Source organism: Tiliqua scincoides, chromosome 6, assembly GCF_035046505.1.
Source record: "Tiliqua scincoides isolate rTilSci1 chromosome 6, rTilSci1.hap2, whole genome shotgun sequence".
NCBI classification, from domain to species: Eukaryota; Metazoa; Chordata; class Lepidosauria; order Squamata; family Scincidae; genus Tiliqua; species Tiliqua scincoides.
Genome location: NC_089826.1, coordinates 26591708 through 26607397, shown reverse-complemented (window position 1 = coordinate 26607397; position 15690 = coordinate 26591708). Strand labels below are relative to the sequence as shown.

Genomic DNA, 15690 nt, shown 5'->3' with positions numbered 1-15690 from the left:
CTTGGAGGACAGCTAGAATAATAACCATATTAAAACCAGAAAAGGATCCAATGCTCCCATCATCGTATAGACCAATCACATTGCAAAATCAGGATCAAAAGATTTTTTCATCAATATTCGCACAAAGACTAGATAGTTTTATAACTAATTATATCCATACAGATCAATATGGATTTATGCCAGGAAGACAAATGAAGGATGCTATTCGTAGATTTTTGAACGTAATACATATAGCTAATAAAAAAACTCAGAAATTAGCAATACTTTCGCTAGATGCACTTAAAGCTTTTGATCGTGTAGAATGGTGGTATATGTTTGATTTATTAGAAAAAATGAATATGGGTGAAAATTTTATTAAAACGTTAAAAAATTATACATAGGGGCGGGGGCCACAATACTTATTAATGGTGTAGAATCAGATAGATTTACTCTTTTTAGAGGGACAAGACAAGGTGACCCTTTATCCCCAATAATGTTTGCACTAACAATTGAGCCGCTTGCAGCAGAAATAAGAAAAAGTGAAAATATTAAAGGACTAATGTTTAAAAGCAGGCATCATAAAATAAATCTGTATGCTGATGATATGCTTTTGTTTTTGGAAGACCCATTAAAAAGCATAAATTCATTGAAACAAATGCTGGAAGACTATCGTCATTATACAGGCTTAAAAATTAATTATCAAAAATCTAAGTTGTTATATTTAAATATGACTATAGTACAGGGGTGCCCAAACCCCTAGGGTCACCTGCAGCCCTCGAAGACTCCCAATGCGGCCCTCAGGGAGACCCCAGCCTGAGCCTCTGGCCTTCTGGAAACTTGCTGGAGTCCGCACTGGCCCAACGCAACTGCTCTCAGCGTGAGGGCAACTGTTTGACCTCCCGTGTTAGCTGTGGGATAAGGGTTCCCTCCACCACTTGTTGTTTCACATCTGTGATGCAGTAGCGGCAGCAAAGAAAAGACCAGCCTTGCTTTGTGCAAGGCCTTTTATAGGCCTTGAGCTATTGCAAGACCTTCATTCGTTCGTATAAGTTCCACCTCTAATATATTAATTTATGTAAACTTATGTAAATTTATTCAAATTTTAAATGTAAATTAATTTTTTTTTATGTGACCCTCCTGCCAAAAACTTTGGACACCTCTGCTATGGTAGAACAAAAAGAAATTGAAAAAATGTCTCAGTTTGACTTATGTTATTCAAGTTTTAAATATTTGGGAATATGGGTAACAAAAAATGTAAATCAATTAATATTTAGAAATTATAAACAACTATTTCAGTTTATAAAGGTGAAAATGAAGACCTGGATTAGATTAAATTTATCGATGTTAGGTAGAGTAGCATTAATTAAAGCATATCATCTACCAAAATTTTTATTCCTATTTCAAAATATATCTTTACAAGATATTAAAAAAAATAAAAGTATGGCCAAAAAATGTGGAGAAGTTTATTGCAGGAACAGGGAAGAAAATAAGGTTTATAAAGAGTGTTAAATATGGCCAAAGTGCAAAAGGAGGGTTAGGAATACCACAACTGGAATAATATTATGAAGCTTTCCAATTAAATCAAATTTCAAAATTTATACAGATAGAAGAAACTCCTGATTGGGTTGAGATGGAGGAAGATGGAGAAATTGGTATAGTTAATATGCATATTTACAGGGTGATCCAAAAGTAGGTGGACAGTAATTGATAACATTTATTCCACCTACTGTACACCTACTTTTGGGTCACCTTGTATATTAAAAAATTGATTAGGAAGGGACAACAAATACAAAACCCTTTTACTTTTGAAACATTAAGAATATGGCGTAAATATATGAAATTCCTTGTTCCCCCTATATCTCCTCTATGTCCTTTGTTAGATCATGCAAATTTCAAATTCCAGGAGAAATATATACAAGTTAAGCATTGGAGACAAATTGGAATTTATAGAATTAGAGATTTATTTGAAGCAGGGAAACCAATTACAACCAGACAATTAGAAGAGAAAACAAGTCAACTGTGTTCAGCCACGAACTGCCTCAGGGACTCCGGCTCCAGATTTTGCCTCGAGGTTGACTCCTGAAGCCTTTTGCATAACTGGATGTAGCCACAAGGCAGTGAAAGTTTGGGATCAGAGTTCTCCTTCTCTCAGATGAGCTGCCTTCCCAGGCTAACGAGTCCCATCTACCTGGTGGCTGTTTAGTCGCCTCTTACGACAAGTACAGCCAAACTGAGGGCCTATTCTTATCCCCAGCCCCCAGGGGATCAAATAAGAACTAATTGGCTACAAATAAAACAAGTAAGGAGTTTTGTGATGCAACTATATAAAGAATTTGGCCCTATGAGACCATTAACAGAATTTGAACTATATTGTATAGAAGAAAATAAACATAATAGAAAAGGATTAACTTCATTAATGTATAGAAATATTATTGAGAGAGAATATGGAAAGGGTATGGGAGTTAAAATAGCTTGGGGAAAAAGTGTGAATATTGACATATCAGAGGAAGTATGGATGGGAATATGGACCAAATACCCCTATAAATCAATATCGGCTAGAAAAAAAGAAATGGTTTTAAAGGTAGTTCATAGATGGCATTTGTACCCCACAAAATTGCATAAAATTAATAGAGATATATCAGATATGTGTTGGTGGAGGAATTGCGGACGAAAGGATACATTGGAACATATGTGGATTTTTTGTCCTAAAATAGAAAAATATTGGCAGGAAATAATCACGTGGATAGGAGCTTTGACTAATCAAAAAATAATTGGGAATGAAACATTATTATTATTTTCATTATTCACTGGGGGAAATGAGAAGTTGACTAATATAGAATTAATTGTGAATCTTATTGGACTAGCAAGGTGTGAGATTGCAAAAAGCTGGAGAAATGCCCAAGATCTTACATTACAAAGATTTCTGAATAGGACCTGGCAAATAGTTACGATGGAGAAATTGACCAATAAGGCCAGAATATACAGAGGAGAAATAAATGATCAATTTATGAAAATATGGCAGCTTTTGTTAACATATAGTATTGAGTTGGATAGGAAGGACGATGTGGAAAGTGGTCTGGATTGTTGGTCTTTAGTTTTTTAGGTAATGATATTGTATACAAAATTGTTGCCTTAGGAGATCAAGGTATTTCCTTTACTTTGAACTTGGGTTATCAGATATGTTAATGTATACTAAACCTCCTGTTCTCCTGACTGTTTTGGGAAGTCTTATGGGTTTATGGGAAAAATGAGTCTTCAGTCACTGATTAGTGTTTTTTTGCTGGAATGCCAATGTCTTTTGAACTTGGAAAAAAAGAGTATTCTGGAAACAGAAGAACCTATCTATATGGTCACTCTAAATAGATTCCTTTTGTTCTAATTATAAAATGCTGTACTTGATGCTAAAATTAAAAAAAAATCTTAAAAAAAAACTTTCCAGTGCTGATGCATCAGTGCCAACAGGGCCTGCACTTTATCCTATGGAGGAGGCAATTATGGAAGCCTTCTCAAGGTAAGGTAACATTTGTTCCCTTCCCTCAGGGCTGCATTAAGACTGCATCAGCACTAGAAAGGTGGATAGGATTGGGCCCTTAGTAAATGAAGTGCTAAGTAGTATGAAAGCTAGTTAGACCTGATTCCCATGGTACTTCAGGGGCATGAGTGGTGCTTCATCAGGACTTCTTTCCATCCTAGTAATGTGTAACTGAGATTACTTGTGTAAGGACAAATGACCACAATTCTTTCTCATGGCATCTTATTAATTCTGCTTCCAAAGCCAAGGTGGTTTGACGAACGGGGCATGTATTTATTATTTATTTAAAAGATGTTTTCCAGTGCTCAAAAGTGGTGTAAAACAATAAAAATACAATTAATAAAAACATTAAGGCATTTGTACAAGAACCAGAGGAACAAAAATAAGATGGCTGTTGTGGGTATAAGTTACTGTTCAGAATACTGACCAATGAAAGAAAATCTGCTCAGTCCCTTTCTGGTACTTGAACTTTCATCAGACCAATTGAAGACTAGAATTCTTGAGACACAAATTATGTATTAGATATTTAACTCTGTGCAAGATGCCAGCTTCAACCCTTGCATGGCAGTTCCACAGATATGCAGAACCTGCACATCCTTGAACATAGAGACTAAAATCCACAAACGTATAGTAGTGTTTTTTAAGTGTATAGGACTGCTCCAGTGGCTTGTGCATTGCAGTTATCAGCATAGCTGGTGCCTTATGGTTCATGCCTTATGAATTGAAACCATATTGTAGAATGAGAGTTGTTTTAACTGATTCTATTGTAGCTGGACAATAGAATGTTGACAACAGAGCTGGACAATAGAATGTTGACAACCAGCTTTAGGTACATGGATTGCTTTTGAGGGTGGGGGGAGTAATTATTATTTAGCCATGCAAAGCATACATGGCACTGTAGGACATTAAGGATATCTTTCATCTGTACTGGCATCTGAACAGAGATCATAGTTGGTGGAAACCTTCCCTTCATCTTTTGGGTGAGCTTCTTTTCCCATAAACCATCCTTGTTGATTTTGCTATGCTCAAAAATGCTCATTTGTTGCGTGTGATTAAATTATCATTTTTTTTGTTTCCTTTTTGTTTTTGGCCTTGTTGCTTTTCTTCACATCTGCATGCCCACATACAGCTCTCAGAAAGAAGGGTGACATGGAGGTGTCATGTTCTACTCACGATTCTTCTTCTCCTATTGCTTCTTCATCTTGCTGGTCACCATCTTTGTTGTGTCCCAGCGGCCGCTCCTGCTGCCAGTGCCTCCTGAGGATTCTGATCATACTCTACCTTCTCATCTTTGTTTGTTCATATGTTGTGTTTCTTTCCATGAATTCGGCGGCAAGGTCAAAGAAAATTACCAATTCACAGAATCACTTTCATGGATCTGGGCCCTCCCAGACCACTCCTTCCTCTCTTTTATGTAAGTTGAGAGATGCAGATAGTTCACTTGATTCAACTCGACACAGTAGCAATAATACAGGCATCACTGGACACAACACTATTAAGATAGGCCTAAAATTGCAGTTTACTGCTGTTCATCTGCTTGTTAGTTCTCTGCTGACGTTGATGAATATCCTTCTTTATTTCCATACCTGCCTCAAACGTAAATTGATTTGCTGTGGTACATGAAGGACAGAAACTGTGTGGGAAATTGCTCTTCCTGCAAAGTTGGATAAATTCTAACTTTTATCAGCTTAGCTTAAAAGCAAGGAAGAGAAATCTTCTGTGGCAATGTTGTATGGACAAATCAACAGACAGTTTAAGAATGTTTCTGTTGATATTACTTAACTGGTAATCTTTTCTTTAGTTGAGCTACACTCTCTCAGGAGTAGTTCAGATCAAGTGTTCCCTTTGAGGCTGTGAAGCTCCAAGCTGAGCTCTGTGCAACACAGAGCTCAGCAACCCAGAAGTTCAGTGATGACATATGACCATGTCACGACACTTGTGCAGGAGAAGTAGAGTTCTGCACATAAGTACGGATCCAACGAATATAGTTGATGTTCCATGGGTATTGTACAAACATTCCAGTTTGATTAGGTGCAGTTCTTAGAGTTTCATGTACCACATGGGTATTATGTGGGGATATCTGTACAGAGCACTGTGCCCTGTTCATTGGTAAAACAATTGCTGATATAACCACCCCCAAAAGGTAGGAAAAGAGAAGAAATCTGAGAAGCAATGAAGAACAAGTCAGCTTCTTTGAGACTGTGTATAATTTCTTGTAATCATACCCTGTCATCTTTTTATAACTCAAGAGAGATATGAATGGCAATCATACAGGCAGAGGCATCAAACCATTATAGATCCATGCTGAACTCCCCTTTATGCACCACTTTAATCAGCCATAATCCCAAATAGCTAAAGGGGCCTAATGCAATGTCTTTCTCTTTCACTGGTGAAAACAGAATCTAAGAGCAGATCTACACTACATATTTATCAAAGGATAATGCATTATGAAAGACAGACATCCCTACATAAAGCATTGTTTATCCATGGGGAAAAAATAACTGAATGTACTGTTTTATTGGCCACAGGCAGTCTACATCACAAACATAAATTAGTGTTATTACACTACAGTCAGTTTCCTTATCCCACCGACAGTATTTTTAATTCATTAAACTACCTTAAGTTGTTGTTTTGACTTCTTATGTTTGTTGTGAGAATCCTTTAAGTGCTCTTTTGGGAGGCAGAAAGGTGGCATATTTATTTTAAAATTAACAAATAAAATTGCCCAAAATATCAGTGGGTATTTTCTTGTCGGACAAGTTAGCAACAATTCATGTCTGAGTCCTAGAAAGGTTTTAGAAAGAGATACCTTCTAAGAGGCAAGAATATCTTGTGTCTTCTCTTGATATATAAATACTGTTGTTAATAATAATAAATTACTATTTTCAAAAGAAAGTAGAACCTTCTTATCTACAGCTTGAACATATTCTGTGCAATAAATCCAAAAGCTCTATAACGAGCATATGGTATATACGGAGATTAAAACTAGCCTGTTGCTGCACTTAAACGTTTTTATCAGTGGTGCGATGTCTAGGTGACCTGCACAAAGGTATAATTCTATGCCTGCTTACTCAGATGTAAATCCTACTTTGTTCAGTGGTGTTTGTTCTCAGGAAAGCGAGCCTAGGATTGGAGCTTTGTGAACATGAGTCACCATTTTGTTATAATAACCAATATGATAAAGAACATTCCAGAAAAGTAACCAAGTGAATTTGGGGGGTAAGAACAGACTGAGGTTTGAGTCTTTTGCATGTTTGCTTAAGTGTGTATGATTGGGCTGTAAGTGTTTTATGTTACCTTCAAAACTGACTGTGACACTGTGACAGGCTGTGACAAGCCAAGACTGTGACAAGCCAAGGCTGTAGCACTGAGTTCCATTTCACAAAAGCAGTTAGACTTTAAGGTTTCATGAGGTATGTGTGTGTGTGTACTGCAATAATGTACTTTACCCCTCTGATTTACTGTAGTCTCCACTGTCATAGGCTAACTTCACCCAGTTTTTTCAGCAGTATTTCAGATGCCACAGGACTAGATGTGCTTTTTGGTAAAGAACATTGTATCATTTAACCACACGGATTTTTGTGGTTAATTACTAGATAAGCAGTGATGACTGCATTGACAATTCTTAGATCCCTCAGAGATTCATTATGGATGTAGCATTGTTGAAAAGACTAATATTTTTCTATCTCTTTCAAGAGTGTGCTCGAGCTCAGAAGCACAAATGGCAAGGGCGCACGGCTTTTCTTTTCTGTTGACAATGTAAAACAAATTCATTTGCATTGTGACATGGGAGAATAATGCTGTAAAACAGCCATCTGCTTCATGCAAATCAGTTTTATAATCTTATTCCACCCCAAATGATCTGATTGATAATGACGTGAGTGACAAAAATTCACTTAAATTCCGGTTTGTGGCAATAATACATGAAAAAAGACCATTAATGGTGTTCAGTTGCTAATCTTTAGAGATGAACTAAATATTTACATTAATTTTAACTTTTCAGGAAGGTAGTACTGGTTTATCAAAGACAACAGCAAATGCAGAAAGCATGCCTGCTATCATCAAAATGATACAGTATATGTATTCTAAGTTCCTACTATGGCCAGTGCAAAGAAAAATAGCACTCCTATGCCTTGTAGTAGTAGAAGTAGTAGTAGTAGTATAGAAAAGAAAATGTTGACAGATGCTGCTTGTCATGGAGAACTGAGAAAAATTCCCTCTTCCAAACAGTTAAAGTACTGCAGCCCTGCCCTCCTTCACATCACCCTAAGATACTACCAAAACTTGCCAAATGGATGTAGAAAATTCAATATATGCCCTACCTCCTTCTAAGTAGCATATTATGAAATATAACCAAGGAATGGGTACAATTGAGCAAAGATGATAACTTCTGTGTTGAAAAATTACACATGGGGATCTCTGCTAAGTATTTAGGAATTTAGGAGAGCTGAACAAACTTTTACCCAGATGTGTAATTGGGGTGCCTAAGGGGTGTTTTTGAACCCTGCTCCTAGAAAAGACAGCTCTGCGACATTCAGCTCTTTGCCTTGCTAAATACAAAATTTCTCATTCCTAACAAGAGAAGAAGTAACCATTACCCTGTGACTAACTGTTTTTGATTGGATAGATATTGTGGAACATTTCATTCCTACATGTTGCTGCTGCTCTCAGAAACTGAGGCAAGTGAATTTGAGGCAGAGGAGGAAGAGGGTTACTCCTTTTCAGGAGGGTTACTCCATGTTTGCAGGGTTAGGGCCCAATTCTGTCCAACTTTCCAGCTCCGATATAACCACTGTGCAACCCTGTGGTAAGGAAACAAATGTTCCTATACCTTGAGAAGACTCCAGTGACTGCCCCTCCACCATAGGATGTAGCTCACACCCTGCTGGCGCAACTGCACCAGCACTGGAAGATTGGATGGGATTGGGCCCTTACTCTCTATACCAAGGTGTAGTCATGGGTAAGAATGAAACCCCTCAGGAAAGCAATCTTATTCATCTGACAATGGTTGGGGTGTGCCTTTTTTTCAGATGAAGGAAGTAAACCTGCTAAGTTCCAAGTATTCAAATCTAGGATGTGCAAGACCCTTCCTGCTCATTCCCAAAATTATTTGGAATTTTTACATGGAAAAACTTGGAAAAACTTTTCAGGTTTGATTTTGAACAATCCCACCTCCCCATCACACCTCTTCCCCACCTTCTCTTCGCACTCCGTCTGCCTCCCCCCTCCCCGGAACGCCTCCTCCCCACCTACCCTCAGCCCTCACTTACCATGCCGTGGCTCGATCGTCCGTGCAAGCCTTATGGTCCGTGCGAGCCTTACAGCATGTTTGCAACAGTGCGCACCCAGGATTGGGCTCAGAGTCCTTTGTAAAGTGGCTTTATCTCATTGTGAGTCCATTATAAAGTAGTGACCTACTGTAGCTGGAATTCATTCAGAATGAATGCAGATAGTTGCTGGGAACCTCTGAGGCAAAAGATGGACTGGTTTTAATGCATTGCCTAGCCCTTCCTCTTTTCTTCAGAGCACTTAATGTAACACAGAAGTGCTTCCATCATCATTTAGACATAAACCAAATTCAGGATTGGACTAAATTAAGGTAAGACTTGGATTCAGTGTAAATTCCTGATCCAAAGAGTTCTTAATGAGTTTTAGATTAAGCTTGGTGGTCCACGCATTGGTGCAATCTTGGTTAGATTACTGTAATGAACTCTACATGGGGCTGTCCTTGAACACTGCCTGGATTCTGCATATTGCAGAATGCCACCACAGTTCGATTTTTGTGGGCTGCTGTTCGGGTGGCTGCACTGTCTGCTGATTTATTTCCAGGCACAGTTCAAGGTGCTGGTTCTAACCTTTAAAGCTCCTTATAACTTAGGGCAGTGGTATCTAAGTAACCGTCTCCTTCTGCAAATTTGGCCTATATGATCATCTGAGAGGGGCCACTTGTGAGTGCTGCCACTGTTGGAGTTCAGGGGAGCAGCCACAAGGAATAGGGCCTTCTAGTGTGGAACTCTTACCCTGATGATTTGAGAACTGCCCCTCTGTAGCATCCATCCAGAAGGGGCTAAAGACATTTTTATTTATAATAGCTTTTTAGTTGGGGGGTGGGTGGGTTGAAGGCTGGGCATTTGGGGACTCTGCTTTTGTTACTGTTTTAGCATCTTTATGGTGCTCCTGTCTGGTGAAGGTGGATCTGGCCCAGGAAGGGGTTTAGGATTCAGCAGGTGCCACCACCACTGAACTTGCCTCCCTCTCAGGCCCGATTTTCCCCACCCCCACTGTCTCCCTCTGGCCCCTGATTCTGAGAATCTGAGCATCAATTGCTATCATAGAAGTGAACACCCATTCAGCTGAAATAATTTCTTATGAAATCTTGAGTTTGCCCAAGATTATGATATAGCACTTCATGTCATCCTCGTATAAAAGCTTGAGCAATGAGGATTAGAAAAAACCACTATATGGTACTTGGAAAAAGCTTGTTCAAGGAGGAATTACTAATGTCTCTGAATGAAACAAAATGTTGGATTCTGCATTGCTGTTCAACTACTATATAAATGACTGTGAAATGAAGCCATCAGCACTTGAGTCATTAAACTTGTGTGGTGTGGCCAGTAGTGTAAGAAAAAGGCTGCAACTTGTTAGTATAAGTTAGTATCATTGAAATGTGTGCAATTTAAGAAGGTTTCAGGCTTCTTGATGAAGACTTGGTTAGCAAAGGAAAATAAGTGGGTTGATAATTGCATAAAACTCAGTATATAAAAAGGATCAAAGGAGGGAAAAGTTAAATTGGAGCAGCTCCTACTTCTTCTTTCCCTCCCCCACCAGCAGAGAGCCAAGAGGACAAGGAGGAGTGTTGGCATTACCAAGGTGGTTGGTGCAGGTGGTAGTTGCCCCTGCCAAAGTGCCGCCTAGGACCCCAGCATCCAATTAGCAGGCCAGCTTTGAAGAAATGAGCTGTAACTGAATGGATGTGTATTTAGATCCTTAAGAAGTACAGTGGTGGCCATAATTGTGGGCACTTGGAAAATTTCTTGTTTCGCAACTTTGCAGGCTTAAAGGAAATGTTATGTTTCAATAATTGCAAATGTTTATATATCAGTTGAAAGAGAATTTAATTCTGAGTTCTGGAGAGAACTCAGTAAAAAAAAAAAGCATTCAAATATCTGCAGTACAAAAAAAGTTGTGCTGCGAATACTGCAACCATGAAGTGTCTACACTACTATCAGTATTTAGCGAGGTTCCCTTTATTGTTTAAAACAGCAGCACAGCAACGTCTCATTGAGCAAACAGCTGTTTGAAGCTCGACCTTTGCTTTATGTGGTGCCAGGAAGCAATTATGGCCACAATTAATTGCCTTTTATTTGATGGACATCTCATTCATACAAGGTTTTTCAAACAGTGCCACAGATTTTCTATCAGATTCAGGTCAGGGCTGTTTCCTGACCAGGTCAGCCATGGAATGCCCTTTACCGTGAACCTCTGGTTGCGTACAGTGGGTCCCATTTATCCATGGATTCAAGACCCACTGTGGGCTCCAAACCAGCAACTGGAGGACCCCTACAAGACCTCTGGACATGACTGAATGTGCCTTCTGGTTGCTTCTGGAGGTTTTCTATGGTGCGGGGTTGCCATGTGTGGGTTCTGTGCACCTCAGAAGGCCTCTGAGAGGCCCTTCAGGATTCCACTGTTGGAATCCTGGATTTGCAGACACAGACTGGAGGAGCTCCATGCCGGGTTTTCAGCCCAACACGGAGCATAGGAGGGCTCTGCTGGTCCCTCCCCCATCCCGTCCCGGTTCCTCCCTCCGTCTCACTCTCCCCCACCTCCTGCCCCCAAGGCCGTCACTGCCACCTGAAGCTCCTCCTGTGCTCCAGGAAGCATCCTTCTAGTGCTGAGCTAAGCAGAGACTGGCACTGGGCTGGCCCCAGCACTGACTGCTCTCAGGGTGTCATGGTCGTGCCTCATAGAACCAGTACTGGAGCTCAGCACTGGCACTAGGCTAAGTTAGGATTGGGCCCTAAGGCAATAAGATTTCTTAAATTGAATTTACTTGAGTTGTTGGCTGGCACAGGTTCTTCACTGATGTACTTTGTGTTCTAGTGAATTAGGTCAGCTGATGCAGTTTTATCAAATGTTCATGCAACTGCACCCACAGTAATATGGTACTGATTCAGTTATTGTCAAAACTGAATTATGACAAGATTCACTGTGTTCTTTTTTTAAAAACTTAGACTTTCCCAAATTTCTATACTGTAACATGAAGTACTATAAACTGAATCTAAAACACTGTGCAACCCACCACACCATTTGAGTAAAAAGTGAGGGAAGAGAGTAGTAGTAGTATCAACAAGAGAGTAGTATCAATAGAAAGATAGTAAATTAGAATTTGTTCTACAAGTCATCAAGACATAGTCTGCTTAGTAAAACAAACTGTTATCTGTCTTTGTGTCTGCTGCCTCAGCAGTGGCATTGCTAGAAGGGTGCGGACCACACCAGGTGTCACGCTTGGGGGGGGTGGCACCACTATTGGTCAAAATTGTGAAATCTTTATATGTTTGAATAATGCCATCATGTTATGTATAATTTGATGCGTAATTCAATGCCAAATGCAGTGAAACAAACAGTGGTGAAATGTCTTTATTCTATCAAATGTTATGGCAAAATAACCAGAAAAGGAAAACACAACTGCCTTATTGTAACAAAAAGTGGAATTTTAAAACTCAAAACTGATCAACTGAGACTGATTGTTCCAAGAACCAATGAGCTGTTACAATGACACAGGAGGGAACCAAGAAGGTGTTAGTATGAGTCAGCTTTCATTTCCAGGTATCAGAGCTAACACTGGAAGTCTTATTCAATTGTGTAAGTTCCATCTAGTTGGCCACTGCTTTTTTGTTGGTTACTGATTTGTTGGGTGACCTGTTGTGCTGTTATATATTAAAATAAAGTTAATTGGAGTTACACTGACTCTAGTGATGCCATACATTCAGATTGTGCATATAATGCTGTAATTTATTCTGTGTGGTCTGGTACAGGAGGAGTTCCATCATGAGGGTGATATAATGAGGTCTCACACCAGGTGACACAAACCCTAGTGATGCCTCTGTGCCTCAGATAGTAAAATTAGGTCTTATTGGCTTATGCTCCTTGGGGGGAGATTTTGGCTGGATACCAGGAAGACATTCTTAAAGAGTAAGAGCATTTTGACAATGGAACCAATGACCTAGGGAAATGGTGGATTCTCCCTCATTGGAGGTTTTCATGCAGAGACTAGACAAACGGGCTTTTGGAGTTGTTCTGGAAAAGACTTTCCTGCTTCTTGCATGGGGTTGCATTAGATCAGGAGTGGCCAAATCATGGTTCACAAGCCACATATAGCTCCTCCGACAGATAATATGCAGCTTGTGGAAATATATTGGCTGAACTTATTTTTGCGTCACAGTTAATATAAAAGGTAAATAAATGTTCTTCAAGCTTTGTAATGGTAGTGGTTCAGGAGTCGAACTGAGACCTGGAAGATCTAAAAATAGCTATTTTGATCCACTTCTGGTTTCAAATTGTGCATTTTAAAAAGATATTCCAACCCTTGGGGACCCCTGCAGAGGCATCCATGGCTCTCTGCATGCACCCCCTGGGAGGCCAGCGCTGCTAGTAGTAAATTGAAAACAGCCCCCCTCGTCCCTGGCAGTGGCACAATCCTGATGATCGTGTCATTGCCTTCACTTCTTCCCATCCCTTAAGGGGGCAGAGACCCACCTGTTTGGGAACCACTAACCTAAATGATATTAATTAGCACATAGCCGTATGTTACAGGCGTGTGAATGTTATCAATAATAGCAGAGCCACTATGCAGAAACAGTGAGTGACTATACAACTTTGGTGCAGAAACAGGAGACTCAAGGAATGGTGAGAGGAAGGAAGCTGGAGACAAGAGAAAAATGGGGCAAAACCAACTGAGAAGGTAGATACAGCTACAATTGCCAAGCTACTCAATTACAACCCATCATTATTGTTTTGTTTGATAGGATTCCCACCATTTTGTGAGTAATTTAGGGCACAATCCTAACCCACTTTCCAGCACCAAAATAAGGGCAATGCAGCTCCAAGGGAAGGGATCAAACATTCCCTTACTCTGAGGAGGCCTCCATGAGTGCCACCCAACTACAGGATGCAGCACATGTCCCGTTGGAGAGCTATGCCAGTGCTGGAAAGTGGGTTAGGATTTGGACCTAAGCGGTTTGCAGATATTTCTAGATGGGTTAAATTTCTGCAGTTTAGGAATGTTCACATTCTGTCTCCAACATTGTGTAAAACCATACAATAATGAAAGTTGAAATTGAGTGGCATACATATCCTTTAATAATAATAATAATAAATAATAAATAACTTTATTTTTACCCCGCCTTTCTCCCCGAAGGGACTCAAGGCAGGACTTATCCTTTAGAGATAAGGTTCAAGTAGCATTCTTTGCAAGACTCACTAAAGCATTGTCGATATACAGTAGTGCCAGCCAGTTTCCTTTACAAAAGTCTCTGAAGGCATAGAGATTACAAAGTTCCTCTACAAAAAGAACGTGGATGTAGGTATATATGTGTGAAAGAGATTGTCCAGTCTTACAGCATACCCAGGCTAAAAGAATGCAGCACAGCTACCTCTTATCCCCATAATAAACCCAGTTCCCTTAAAGGGGAAAAGACTGTTCTTTCTTCCTAGCAATCATATCACTTCTCATGACAATATGTTCTATATTTCTACAAACAGGATTAAACATCAAGATCAATCAGTTGTATAGCAGGCACTTGACACTTCTGACTCTGGGAATGGGAGAAAGAGAGGCATTTCTGAATGAGCGACAATTGCATTAATCAGGAGAAATCTCAGTGGTTTCCTTATTATTCTTACAGCCTTTTGTTCTGCCGTTTTCCATGTTCTTTTCATTATATGTGTCACTGTACTCTTCTCTCTCTCTCTTTTTCTTGTCTTCAGCTCGCAAGCAGGAGATTATCAAGGTTACTGAGCAACTGATTGAAGCCATCAATAATGGGGATTTTGAAGCCTACACGTAAGTTGCATTTCTTTTCCATGAGAAAGGGTACAAATGCTAGAATCTAGAATCAGACTGCAACTGTTTGTTTTGCATGTGTGCGAGAATGCAGAATTCCTTAAATCAGCAGTGTCCAAACTCTCTGGGAGTTTGTCCACAAAGAGAGGCAGAGCACAGCTATCCAGGGTCCATCTCTTTACAGTCTGCTCTGGTTCATCACCTTCTTCCTCTTGAGCATTCCTCTTTGAAACCGATAGGATGAGTTGTAGCAAACTGGGACTACTCCCAACACCTCCCACTCACTTGGAGAAAGGAAGTGATGATCTGGAGAGGAACATAAGGGGGCAGTGGAGGGGGGGGTCCAGATTGCCGAACTCTGCCCTTCTTTGCTCACTTGACTTCTTTCCAAAGCATCCAGGTGGGCATTGGGAAGGAGGAGGTGGTGGTGGTGTGGCAGTGGCTTTTTTTGTTTTTCCCAGCAGTGCTAGAAGAGGTGGGCTGCCACTGCCCCATCCTCTTTCTGCTCACTCTAACAATGGGCAAAGTTATAGTACTGGAGGAGGCTACAGGGAAATGGAGGAAGGTGAAGGAAACTACTACAGGTGCAGCCTATTTATCCACAGATTTTATATATGCGGATTTGTCTCAACTCCAATGGGGTGGGGGTACTGAAAGTCACACACACACCTTTGCCTCCTTTGCCCTGGCCTCTCCCTCCATTCCCAGGCAGCCCAAAGCACTACAAAAAGGCTCTGCCTCGCCCAGGCAGGGAAATAGCCCTGGAGCCCTGGAAGAGGTTCCCCTTGCAAGGAACAGTAACATTCCTGGAGCCCCAGAGCCAGCAAAGTGGCTGAAGAGGGGAAGGGGGGGCAAGAACCTCTGTAGCCAAAACACGTGCAGCAAGGTGGAGCTCACTCTCTCACTCTTGCTCGCTCTCTTGCTCTCTCTCTCACTAACACACACACACACACACACACACACACACACACACACACACACACACACACACACACGGCAGGTGTGGTAGCAACAGAGGGGATTGCTTTAAAAAAACCCAGGGAGTGTTGCCGAATCCCCCCCCCATGGTGCAGGCTATCATGGACACAAGCCAGCCTTCCCAGTTAGGAAAGCA

At 40.4% G+C, this 15690-nt stretch overlaps 1 protein-coding gene across 4 annotated transcripts in view; it reads left to right on the top strand.

Moving 5' to 3' along the window:
• Positions 1–15690, top strand: part of CAMK2D (calcium/calmodulin dependent protein kinase II delta) — a 169465-nt gene that overhangs the window by 142526 nt on the left and 11249 nt on the right. For all 4 annotated transcript variants that reach the window (XM_066631889.1, XM_066631891.1, XM_066631893.1 and 1 more), the window contains one exon: positions 14501–14576. In XM_066631889.1, coding sequence (XP_066487986.1) covers positions 14501–14576 — 76 coding nt within the window. The remainder of the gene's footprint in view (positions 1–14500; positions 14577–15690) is intronic.